Source organism: Salvelinus alpinus, chromosome 3 (genome assembly GCF_045679555.1).
Source record: "Salvelinus alpinus chromosome 3, SLU_Salpinus.1, whole genome shotgun sequence".
In the NCBI taxonomy this organism is placed as follows: domain Eukaryota; kingdom Metazoa; phylum Chordata; class Actinopteri; order Salmoniformes; family Salmonidae; genus Salvelinus; species Salvelinus alpinus.
In genome coordinates, this window is record NC_092088.1 from 20,610,354 (window position 1) to 20,622,983 (window position 12,630).

The 12,630-nt window shown below is 44.3% G+C and overlaps 1 protein-coding gene across 1 annotated transcript; it reads left to right on the plus strand.

The window, feature by feature from the left end:
• The first annotated feature begins 1,302 nt into the window (after window positions 1-1,302).
• On the plus strand, window positions 1,303-8,875 carry LOC139570226 (homeobox protein MOX-1-like). Its single transcript, XM_071391921.1, has 3 exons — window positions 1,303-2,267; window positions 6,636-6,802; window positions 8,036-8,875. Exons 1-3 carry the CDS (start codon window positions 1,790-1,792, stop codon window positions 8,156-8,158), a joined length of 768 nt encoding a protein of 255 aa, XP_071248022.1. The 5' UTR covers window positions 1,303-1,789; the 3' UTR covers window positions 8,159-8,875.
• The last annotated feature ends 3,755 nt before the right edge of the window (window positions 8,876-12,630 follow it).

The window sequence follows — 12,630 nt, forward strand, 5'->3', positions numbered from 1 at the left end:
TGTGTGTGTGTGTGTGTGTGTGTGTGTGTGTGTGTGTGTGTGTGTGTGTGTGTGTGTGTGTGTGTGTGTGTGTGTGTGTGTGTGTGTGTGTGTGTGTGTGTGTGTGTGTGTGTGTGTGTGTGTGTGTGTGTGTGTGTGAGACGGTGGTGAGGTCCGCTGAGGTCGGGTCAGTAGGAGGTAGGAGGACAGAGAGAAGTCTCTTCTCAGGTTTACTCAGAAACATTCTGTTCTCTTCTGTGGACATGTGGTTGTGTAACGTTAGTGGCTCAGGGAGAAAGTGAAATTGAAAGTGCAATACGGTACTTTGAGGTTGAATTTATATTTTCTTCGATTGAATTTTTAAACACAATAATAACTCAGGAGATACAATACCATGATCAAGGGCTCTGAGTAGTTTATGAATCTGTATTTTTTTTATTTTATTGACTTTATTATAAACAAACATATATCTTTTTTGTTATTCCTTTTTATCTTTCACTCCTCAGAAAATACTGAGCAAACACAACCTGTTGACAGAAGTGTCACAGTGTGTCACAGTAAAAAAAAAAAAAAACGTGTGAAACATTGCACAGTGAAGCCACAATCAATCAGATACCGTGAAAAAGAGCTAACTGTAAAAAATAAACCTACATCAATGACATTATTTTCCAAGATAATACGCAGTAAGAAAATATGACTTGGACAATTTCAAATCTAAAACACTGCTCTGAAATCCCGTACTCCATCTGACTACACTAACGTGTACTCAAGAAGTGTGAGAGTCATTAGCTACCAAATCCAACCAATTTATCACCCAAACGCCAAAGGGAATCCTGCCAGGCCAATTAGGCTGTATAGTACACACACCTCAAGGCTAAAGACATATACAGAAGCATGAAGCTATTTCTGAGAGAAACCGTTTTTAGATTGTAGAAGACAGACTGGGACCAGGGGTGTAGAGCGAACGCGTGGAGGTCAACTTTCCTCTAAAGAGTGTAGGGCTAAAATGATGTGTCAAAAAACACTAAGGAGTAGAATAATTCCCCCGCCGGACCTTTACTCTCACGTGTGTTTTACAGACAATGTCTCTTAAAAGAGCACCACGTCTGGAAAGGCCATTAGATGTGCATATTTCTACTGTGATTAATAGTTGATGAGGCAGGGTTGGTGGGGTTGGTCGCAGGGTACCCACATGTGGCCGTCAGGGCGCCTCCTCTTCAAGCTCAGGTTACACTCTTACCCACCTATGTGTTTAAAAGGGAGGAGGGACCACTTGTCAGGAATGTCTTACAACTGTGAAAACAGCCAGCCCAGTCGGCAGGGAGTGTGTCAGTGTGTGTGTGCAGACGCAGGGGCTAACCTAACACTCCTCTAGCAGCACAGCTAGTCAGATCATTTGTCCACTCGCCGGTGTGTCTGAGAGTGTGTGTGAGTGTGTGTGGAGACTTGAGGAGCTGCTCTCTACGACGTCACACACGCGAGAGGGAGACCCACTAAGCAGAGGAAGGTCTCCATCCTTACACATTGGACTGAGGACAGTCAACAAGCCACGGTCAGCGACAGACAGACAGAGTAACTTCTTCCAGAGTTGGATGTGCTGGGGAGATGATGTGCTTTTGAAACCAACAAGCTGAAGTGGATATTAACCCCGTATTGACAGAACCGGAGAACTCTCTGAAGGGACTTTCAGCTCTCAGTAAGGACTTCACTCCAGGAGTGTGTGTCTGCGTGTGTGCGTGTGTGCGTGTGTGCGTGTGTGCGTGTGTGCGTGTGTGTGTGTGTGGGGGAGCATTTATCGGTGTGTATCATCATGGATCAGCCAGCCAGCAGCTGCATGCGGAGCGCCCACCCCGGCAGCCCCATTTGGGGGTGCGTGAGGAACCCTCACCCCGGAGCGGGGCTCCAGTCACCCTACCAGCAGGCCCCCTTCTCCCTGCACCAAAAGCCTGAGTTCCTGGCCTACACAGACTTCTCCACCTCCTGCCTGGTGCCTGCGCCCCACGCCAGCTTCCCCCGCGACGACAGACTCTACCCAGAGCCCCATGCGGGCTTCCAGAGGGCCGACTGGCAGTTCCCCCAGTGTGAGACGCGGGGCCGGGGGCAGGAGGCCTGTCTGGGGGAGCCCGTGGCGGTGGGTGGTGGAGGAGTGGTGGGGGGCGTAGACAGCACAGGTGGGGACAGGCTGCCAGGGGCAGTGGCCGGGTGTCTTGAGGGGGAGTACTCGCCACAGAGCATGGCATCGGCCGACACAGAGAAGAAGAGCTCCAAGAGGAAGAGAGACATAGCAGGTGAGTCAGTGATACGCCAAGATGGGATCAGTTGGGCTGCTGGTAAATACCATGACTGGAAAGATGTGGAAAAAGACACCACTTCAGTAGGCCTACATAGAATGCAAATACGAGTCAAATGCCGTGCAGAGACAGAAATTCAATCGCGCTTCTCAGATTCGACACATCCATTTGTACAAACCCCTTTTCGTCATGAATACACAAGAGAGATGTGCTATTCTGCAGGGAAACTCTCACCAGAGTATCACATTCACTACTGCCCATGTCATTGCTGGCAATGGGACAGAATCTCTGTATCTGTTTCTTCACCAAAAGACAGTCTTGCCCTAGAGCCTGGACACATAGGTATGCAAAAGGTGACGACACTTTGTGTTCAAGAACATCCCGACTGGACCAGTTGCGTCCTCTCATTGTTTTAAGCCTCTTTTTTTTTAAATCCAAATCTACTAACGCAACATCTACTGTAAATCTTTGTTACATGCGTGCATCCTTTGTTTCATTGAGACATGACAACTTTCAGGATGCTGCTGGTATAAATCAACTGAGATGTTTGTCTGCAAAAAACTCGGCATAGCTCATGTTCTTATGATGTTACAGTACATGGGTCACGGTCCATAAAAGCAAATATATCATTAGATGTCTTTATAAGCAATACCATTGCAAGCATTAGAAGCAATATCAACATCAACAGGCAACTGTTTATTACTTGCAATTGCCCATTGATAATTGATTTAAATATCTCATCGTTATCAATGACGTCACCTCATCAGACCAACTGGATACCACATTTCTGGTACAGTAACTGATATCCATGAAGTGCTAATTCCTGAAAGTCATACAATTTTTAATGACTTGCCGTTGAGCTAATAGCCATAGGAACGGTAGGCATTTATCTTCTAGCTGTAGATGTGTTATTGAAATATACTCCCAATTTCATGCTAGCTGAATGAGAGGAAAAGCGAACCTGACTGTTTTCAGCACATCTGGTAAAGCATTCCCCTCAGCTTTCAGCCACGCTATGGAAACCAAACCTGCCCTCTCTAGAATGGGGGAAATCTTTTGCAGATAAATGTATTACCTCCTCGATCAGAATTCCAGTGGCTATATTAGGACGGCCAAAACTGCGATGCAACACCCACGTTAGGAAAATCACGTAGGGCTTGGAGACGTTCAATAAACGTGTCTAATTTAAGATCTCCTTCTTAGGGAACCAGACACTGGCCTTAGGCACTTAATTGGGGGAAATATAGATTTTTTCCCCTTTTCTTGGGTTACCGTATTGTAACCCTCCCTCAAACATGCCAGACCACGTCTGGTAAAATCTCTTGCCTGCAACCCCACTTTTACATTCTTATCCATTGACATTTTCCCGTCGTTAAGCTGTAACAGAATATCCCACTGAACACATGCAACATGGTTGACCACTGTATAGACCCAGTATTTCAGAGACGACCATTCAAACGTGCATTGAATACTTTGACCTAGAATTAGGAATATAACCTTAAGGCATTGATACAGGCTGCATTTCCACTAAGGACTTACCACACACCAGGGTGTCACCAGGGTTTAATGTTAATGTGAGTTGTAGTGTTATTGTGTTTCCTTCAGGAGTGTGACACTAAAGACTCGTGTTCGAGCAGAATCAACAACCTCTGCATCATCAAACAGAGAAGGTGTTTGAAAGGTGGCCTTTCTAGGGAGTTTTTCCTAGCCACCGTGCTTCTACACCTGCATTGCTTGCTGTTTGGGGTTTTAGGCTGGGTTTCTGTACAGCACTTTGAGATATCCGCTGATGTAAGAAGGGCTTTATAAATAAATTTGATTTGATTTGTTAAAGTTCACAGTTAACCAGTGTTATGTAAATGACAGCTGAAAAGTACCAGTGGCCTTGCCTTGGAACCAAATCAGAGTAGGTCTTCTGGAGCCATGGCCCAGTGAGACACAGGTGCCGGCCCACGTAGATGGAAATAAAAAAGTCTGAGCGTTTTGGGCAAAACGCCGTGGTAACTCTCTAGAGGAAATTCGACAACAGTGCGACCATATTTAGGCATATAGCTCTATAATGATATGATTCACCTTTATTCATACTTTCAACCATTTAAAAAGGTTCAACCTCTATTGGTGTGCAGGTTACTACATGTTTTGACTGAAGCAATGTCAGGCCTCTCTACAGGTTTAATACATTTTTATAAACCATTTGTAAGAACTAGTTTAGAGATGCCCCGTTTAGTCTAAATCAAGCAGGGTGAGATATATCCAACTTCATTACAATAGCGATGCATTTTGAATGGTGTCTAATTAAATGCTTTTAAAATTATGCTTATCATAGCCCTGTTGTAATAATACTGACACAGATATGACCCTTTTTCGTAACTAGATGTTTATATCTTTAGAACAGTTTTATAGTGCTGCTAAACCTGTTAGCATTTCAGGGTGATTTTTATCCATTTGCCTGACCACCATCTGGTTATGATTGTTCATTTATCAAATTTATAAGAAATCGGCTGTAAACAATTTCAGTAAGAACTTTAATAAACATATTACCTCTCCAATATAAAACAAATTACGACACCATTTAGTTTTACTGTAAAAAAGAAAAAAAAAAAAAACATATTGGAGGTGTACACATTTATTTTTGTACATTTATAAACCTTGGCCCTCACTTTAATACATTAAATAATCATGTAATTAATTAAACAGTCATTTTAATTTCTGTTTAAGTCTGCGAAACCCCCACGTATTTACAACAGGCTTAATTGAGTGTTAATTAAGACAAATAACTTTTGCACTGTCACCCCCCCCCCCCCCCCCACCCCCCCCCCCACCCCACCCCCCCAAAATGGCAAATGCTGTTTGTGTTACGGAGTCCCGCTGGGTGCAGGAGTTTCTCCCCTTCAGTTTACGGGCTCTGGCTGTGCAGGATATTTATTGAGGCCTGTTTACTGAGGGCCGGTGTGTGTGCCTACTAAATCTGTTCTGCCAGGTGTTCAGCAAACTAAACCTGCTCTCACATCTACTCAGCTCCACCACACCAGACCAGACCAGGCCAGAGCAGCACACTTGGAACACGTTGTCCTTAATGGGGTTTTAATTATAATAATTTGGTGTTCTCAACATGAGGCATTATAGGCTACAGGTTGGTCTCTCTGAATGGGAGTCTTTTGACCATGTTGTATAGACACACACCTAGACATCCACATACACACGCAAAGACGCATGCAAACAGACACACATGCACGTAGGCAAGCACACGCAGAAGGACGCGAGCAAATATGCATATGCACACGCACACACATACACACACACACCCACACAGTGAGTCTGGATCTGCCCAGTCACATCTGGACCAGGCACTGCAGTCCATTTCACAATCTGGCTCCATGCTCTGGCAAGCACAATGCAGAACTTCTCACTTTGACAAATTAGAACCATTTTCTCAAGATTACATCAGCAGCTAGTGCCGCTACCAATGCACAAGTATTACCTAAAATCATTCCATATAATATAAAGTCGAGATTTTTAACAAGGAATGATTAAGTGGCTTTCATGTAGTTTATGTACATTTCGTTTTCACCAAGATTACCAAGAGGAAAATAACTCTCAAAATCTCTACCAACCAAAAGCCTTTGTCTTCCCTGTCGTACACATTTGTCATACACGCTTTACTACCCTAAATAATCCAAGTGGACCAGTTAACACAATGCACACGTACAGCACATGATTTCATAATTCCTCTTTCCTCTGCTCTGCTATATCGATAAGAGTGCTTCCTATTTTCCAGAGGCTATTGAGGCAAGGTGGCTGTCAGGTTGTGTGTGAGTTACTGAGCGATGGCCGGCAGCCTCCTCTCCTCTGGCCTAGAAGGGGAAGTCTTCCCGTCTGCCCAGAGACACATACATTTGAGCTGGACACATCCCCGCCTTTGTTCTTAGAGGCTTTAACGACGTTCCGCTGCATTCCTCCCTAACTTAAGCCCTCTGCCGCCTGGTTTGGCAGTCCCCGTTGCAGGGCAGAGGAGCGTTGACTTGACCGGGGCACTGGTCGTTAGATAATGTAACTCAGGGTGCATGGGAGTGGGACATGCATGGGAGTGGGACAGGTCAGGGTGGTCTCTCGTAGAGTAGTGGTCCGGTTGCTCTCTGAGTGTATACGACTAGGGCTCGGACAGATTTGTTAGTTGAGAGGACCTCTAACCTCTTCTTTGTGAAATGGGCCTAATACCAGACAGACAAACCACTCAACTTGTGTATAAATTCAGTGCTAAACTAATATACGTGCACATCATTTGACGAAATCATTTCTCAACACTACTGTACATCATAGCATAGTCCTGAAATAACAACGACGTCCTCTTCTTGTGTTCTCCAGATATTCAGGACTTCAAGGTGGACTCTAACTGCAAAGCGAGGAAAGAGCGCACAGCGTTCACCAAAGAGCAGCTCCGGGAACTGGAAACGGAGTTCACCCACCATAACTACCTGACCAGACTGCGTCGCTATGAGATCGCTGTCAACCTGGACCTCACGGAGAGACAGGTAACGGAGACAGTGCATCAGACACACAACACCTACACCAGAATGTTTCCACACAATGACAATATTTAGTGATCTATAAGCCTTCATTTTTTTTGAAGGTATAGAAAGAACAGGTCTATGAAAAAGAGGATGTCTTCTGCCAATTGCCTGACAAATAAGAGAAGAGTCTGTTGATTGGATGCAAATATGTGATTTGAAGGCCAATATTATTAACCACAAATTATTTTTTTAAATGACATATAATTAACAATGCTCTTGATATAGTGAGCTGGATCATAGTTGTAAACTTAGTTGAGTCTCTGCTAAAATTCTGTTGCCTACAACTACAGACTCGTTTCTCGTTGACACCACTCATCCTAATAGGTGTCCAACTGGTTTAATGTTGGAAGCCTTCTCTTGTGATTGGGCAGCAGATCTTAGAACCAGGGGAGACAAGGCTAACATTTGGAAGGGCTTGGCAGTCTGTCCTGTTCCTCTCCCTAGTTCCAGCCCCTGTGCCCACTCCCTGCTCTGCCCAATGAGCCCATAGTTTCTCAGTGACCGCAAATAGCCTGCTCTAAGATGAATTTCCCAGGCCTCTGGTGCTCAAAGCCAGCTAGGTCCCAACCCTACACTCCGGGCTCTGAGTCCCATTGCAACTCTGGCTCAATAATTCTTTATGATTTTTCCCGACGCATACTACATTGCTTGGCAGTTTTACGTTCCTTCAGTCACGAGAGGTAGACAGACAGTATCAGACGAGGGGACAGTCTTCATAAAAATAGTGTGGGAACAGACTAGTCTGTCCCAGTGTTGCCGTGGGGAATGCGGGGAGGGATGCACGGAGGTCAGCCGTCCCTTGAGCTCGTATGTGGGTTCCGGTCGACACAGAATGGCGGCGGACTGGGTCCAAGGAAATGATGTCATGGGTCATATTCAATGTGGTTATATAGTAGACTATAGTAATCTGTGGGCATTTAGCTACTGCGACCCACGAGGAGTGTGGTCCAAAACCTCAACTTAAGCTTTACACTGAGACTGCACAGCCTCTTCCACAAGCACCAAAAAACAAACAAATGACTGATGTAGTCTACAGTATTAAACAAAAAATATATTCTTTCTTAATATTTGTTCTTAATTCACATTTTTCCGGGAGTGCAGCAACACCCTCAGCACCCCTACTTCCCGTGGCTATGACTACATACATGACTTGATGCAGGCATTGTAGTGACACCTCCTGTCTATGTCCTGTAGGTGAAGGTGTGGTTCCAGAACAGGAGGATGAAGTGGAAGAGGGTGAAAGGAGGACAGCCTGCTTCCCCTAACGACCTGGAGACGGACGACATAGACTCTGCTGCCTCACCCAGCTCAGAGTGAGGTGAAACAGGCTGTCCTGATAGGAGTCCCCCCGACACAAACATCCACAGAGAACACCAGCCATCTTATAATCCCTGGAGAGTCGGTTGCTGGAACAGAGCATTTCTTAGTCAGTCTGAACCCCAGTGTTATCCCTTTTGTAAATACTGTAGTACTTGGTCTGGCAAGGCCCAAAGTCTTTTTTACACTTCTCTGTCGATTGAGGACAATATTAGATCTAACTTGAAAGGGGTTGTAATATTTTCTATACCCATACAATCTAACTCTTGGAGCATTACTGCGATGGGAGTATTGGAATAAATACATTAAGGAATGGATTAATCTTAGTGTAGACTACATGTTGCAGTTTATCACCCTGCCCGAGTGAGCACTTGTAACTCAGCAATGACAAGTCTGTGATTCGATTTTCTTTTGGGAACATCTCCTCAGTTCTCGATCCGTAATCATGGCCCTCAATGCTTGACTGCAGCCACCTGCGGACACTCAAACCGTTTCGGCGTTGCCAAACCTTAAGTGCCTCAAAATCTGATTTTATTCAAAGTTGTGTTGTTACGTTTTCCTAGAATACACTTTTTCTGTCAAACAAGTTTGTCTTATTTTTTGTACTTTTCAGCTTTTTTTTCTTGCTTTTTTAACATTTGAAAGATATTGATAAAATTCAGATGTTGCCTATTGAAATCTGCTGAAATGAATAAATCATTAAAAAAAAAAAAAAAATACTTCGATAATTTCTTCCAACCAGCCACATGTGAGTTATGAAGTGACAGTGTATGAAGCGTCTTGGCTAGACTATAGGACAGAACCAATGCTTGGCATTTACATGCTATTTAGTCCAATTTCTATTACCGTCTGTCGCTACGGCAACTATATTTTTCTTTCTTTCCCTGTGTGTGTGTGTGTGTGTGTGTGTGTGTGTGTGTGTGTGTGTGTGTGTGTGTGTGTGTGTGTGTGTGTGTGTGTGTGTGTGTGTGTGTGTGTGTGTGTGTGTGTGTGTGAGAGAGAGAGAGAGAGGGAGGGAGGGAGGGAGAAAGAGACAGACAGAGACAGAAAGGGAGAAAGAGAGAAAGAGAGAAAGGGAGAGAGAGAGAGAGAGAGAGAGGGAGAAAGGGAGAAAGGGAGAGAAAGGGATATAGGGAGAGAAAGGGAGAGGGAGAGAGAGAGGGAGAGAGAAAGGGAGAGAGAGAGAAAGGGAGAAAGAGAGAAAGGGAGAGAGAGAGAGAGAGAGAGAGAGAGAGAGAGAGAGAGAGAGAGAGAGAGAGAGAGAGAGAGAGAGAGAGAGAGAGAGAGAGAGAGAGAAAGGGAGATAGGGAGAGAAAGGGATATAGGGAGAGAAAGGAAGAGAGAGAGAGGGAGAGAGAATGGGAGAGTGAAAGGGAGAGTGAATGTAGAGCTAGCCTTATAATCTTCATTAATACCTCATGTGGTGTGGGGGAATTTCCTTTAGTAGGATCTGATTAAACTAATTTGCGCCCACACAAAACCTGGTGTATATTTTTTTAAATCCTCTAAAATGTTTTTACACTGGGAAGTGGTTTGGTCTGGTGTTCTTCCTATTGCAATAAACCCTAAGAAGATCATTCTGGTGGAAGGAAATTGATCTGACGTGGTACTGACATGGTCATAAGTCGGCCTGCATTTGAATGACGGCATTCACTTTGCACACCATCATCATTGCCATTCCAATCAGCTCACAAAGTGCCATTAACCTGAGGTGGAATCTGGCTCCTAAAGCCCTATTTGGGGCCCAAAACTATTTTCAACGGAAGCATCAGGCTGGGGCCAATTGGATCTCAACCCAAGTGGAACCCTCAGACAAGCCCACGTGAGGGCCCCTAGGAACCAGAAGTCTGTTGGCTGACCACTTGCGTATGATGGAAAGGGGAAATAATAGGTAGGTATGGGTGAAAAGACGACTTCTCGAGTACAGGATGTTGTTGTAGCAGGTAGCCAGTCATCCAATTTCCTGCTTCCCAAAGAAAACAAGAGGTAAAGCATAGGAGTCCTGGGACTTACAATGGCGGGCCTATGCTCGGGCTGGCCGGCTCAAACAAAGACTTTAGAGGCTACTGCCCTCTCTGTTCCATCGACGGGGGGAGAGGTTCCAAACACCACCCACGGTAGGGGTCAAATGTGACTGTAACGCTGACCTGGTAAGGCCGCGCAGCAGCTGCTAGGGGTGGAAAATCTCAGAGCCGATCCCCTCATCACTTCCTCTTCATTGGGCCTCTATTAGGGACTATTATTGTATTAGTGGTAATAGTAGTGAAAATAAACTATGTCCAATTGTAATGATAGTATTAATACCACTTGTGTAAACCAATGAACTTGGATTGTTGTTCTTGTACCACTAAGGTTTCTTTAAAAGGTCCAGGGTGGCCAAATTTATGGATTACATTTAATTCGATGGTATTGTGTTCTGGGGGAGCTGTATGCTCGCCAAAACATTGAAATACTAGGTTTTCCTTTCACTTTTCAGGGTGAATTATTGCAACAAAAAACATGTTCTTTAATCCTGGTTTATCTTGTATGTTGTATTCGTTTACCCGAAGCATACTCTCTAGAAACGACTCAATAACTGCAGCGTAGAGGTCATGCAAAATTGAGTTTTAAGAACACCATCATTTCCCATCTTTGGCGAGACTCTAGTTGACAGTGGCACAGACCTAAATCTAAAAGTTGTTGCGGCAGATTCCAAACATCAGGATAGGGTCTGCTCAGTCAATATCCAACCAGCTCTGATTATGAAAGCAGACTTTAGTCAAAGGACATTCTTTAAATAACTCCTGACTTGCTGCTTTGTGAATATGGCCTTTTTTTTGTGGGTAGCTCAGTAACTGCGCTCCTAAGAAAACGTTTGGATGAGCAGCTGGTGACTTCACCCTGCAACGCAACGGGAACATTCTCCAACGCAACAGGAACGTCCTCTAAATGGCCTTTCAACACACAGAAGAGAAGACTTCTGAAAACACAGATTTACTGTGGAAGCTATAAAACTGACCTGAATTCTCTATTTAACTAACGAGATCTAAGCCAAAGCACCACTGCATCTATACACAATGTCTTTATTTGTGGTCTAGTGGTTGCCGCGCCATACATTACCATTATGAAAACATTTAGGATACGAGTCATTCATAACCTCATAACCTAATAACGTACACCATAAAGAGTAATACATACTATTATATAAAAAAATATACTATCCATATAAGGCACGTTATTAGTGCGACAGAGGAAGAAATCTACTCAGATGTAACTGAAAGTGTATGCACATAGCAAGACTGCCCTTTTACACCTCTTTAGATAATCCTCATGATTTTCAAGGAAATGTGACCAATGTCAGTAGCAGACTTCAGGCTGGGTCAAAGAGCCAAATACTTTTATTTTAACGCCGGCTGGCAGTGGGTCGGAAGCAGGCAGAAGCTCTGAGGCGGGAAGGAGAGATTGATGGATCGCCGGAGGTGTGAAGGTCAGCGTTAAGAAGCGTTCGTTGAAATTAAAGCGTATCCTTCAGGCCCTGCCCAGGCCTCAGTGGCCAGACCCATCTGCACGATGTTATTGTTGACAGACTGAGGCAACGTTTCACCGCTGACATCAGGGTACCTCTACTACACCCTGACACAGGGACACGGAAGGACACCACTGTGAGTATTTTGCCTATGGGGAAAGAAAGTTCAGATAATATAATAATAGGACAACGAAGTTCTGTGTGTGTAATATTAATAAACTATATGTTAACATTGAAGGCCTACTCCTTAATTAATAATACATTTTTTTTTAAACATAACAGCAGCATTGCAAATCAAGCTGAGGGAGGGTGGTAGAGTAATGTAACAACTCTCAAATTAATTTACCACAATCATGTAGAAACACAGATGAGTTTCACAAAGGCTGGATCTTCTCCAAAGTATGTATTGCAACATCACCACTGATCCATTCTCTACCATCTAGATACCTCTGGTTGACACCAAAATCCACTTATACACTGAAAAGAGTAGCCCATCATCTGAAGACATAGTGATTCATTATCATTCAGTCTATGGTTGGTCTAGACTTTCTTTCAACATATAAAGTGGGATCTATCCAAAGCCCAGACATGCCTCACCTTGCTCTCCACCTCTTCCAAGGAGAGAGAGAACACTGGGTTTCGTCAAGCCAAATGGACCCAGGAGAAACTTAACGTAACAAGACTGCCTCCAACCCTCCTTCCTCCCCAGGTCCTTGCACAGGGGCTCATAAGACACATCCTCTCTTTCTTTTCATCCTCGTTGTTATTTTAGGCCACCTGTTAATCTATACCTCCATCCTTCTAACCTCTTTTCCCCCTCTGTCACATGCAATGCAGAGACAGGCATCTGAACGGGAGAAGAAGAAGAAGGAGGAGGAAATGTGCGATGTCTTCCGCACTTCCTCCCAAGACAGCAGTTGTGTTGAAGGGGGGATACAAGGAAAAAGAGAGTGTGTGTGTGTGTGTG

Coding starts and splice junctions, on each gene's coding strand:
- LOC139570226 (XM_071391921.1), top strand. CDS start 1,790: ATGGATCAGCCAGCCAGCAGCTGCATGCGGAGCGCCCACCCCGGCAGC. Junction 2,268..6,635: donor GAGGAAGAGAGACATAGCAG/GTGAGTCAGTGA, acceptor TGTGTTCTCCAG/ATATTCAGGACTTCAAGGTG. Junction 6,803..8,035: donor TGGACCTCACGGAGAGACAG/GTAACGGAGACA, acceptor TATGTCCTGTAG/GTGAAGGTGTGGTTCCAGAA.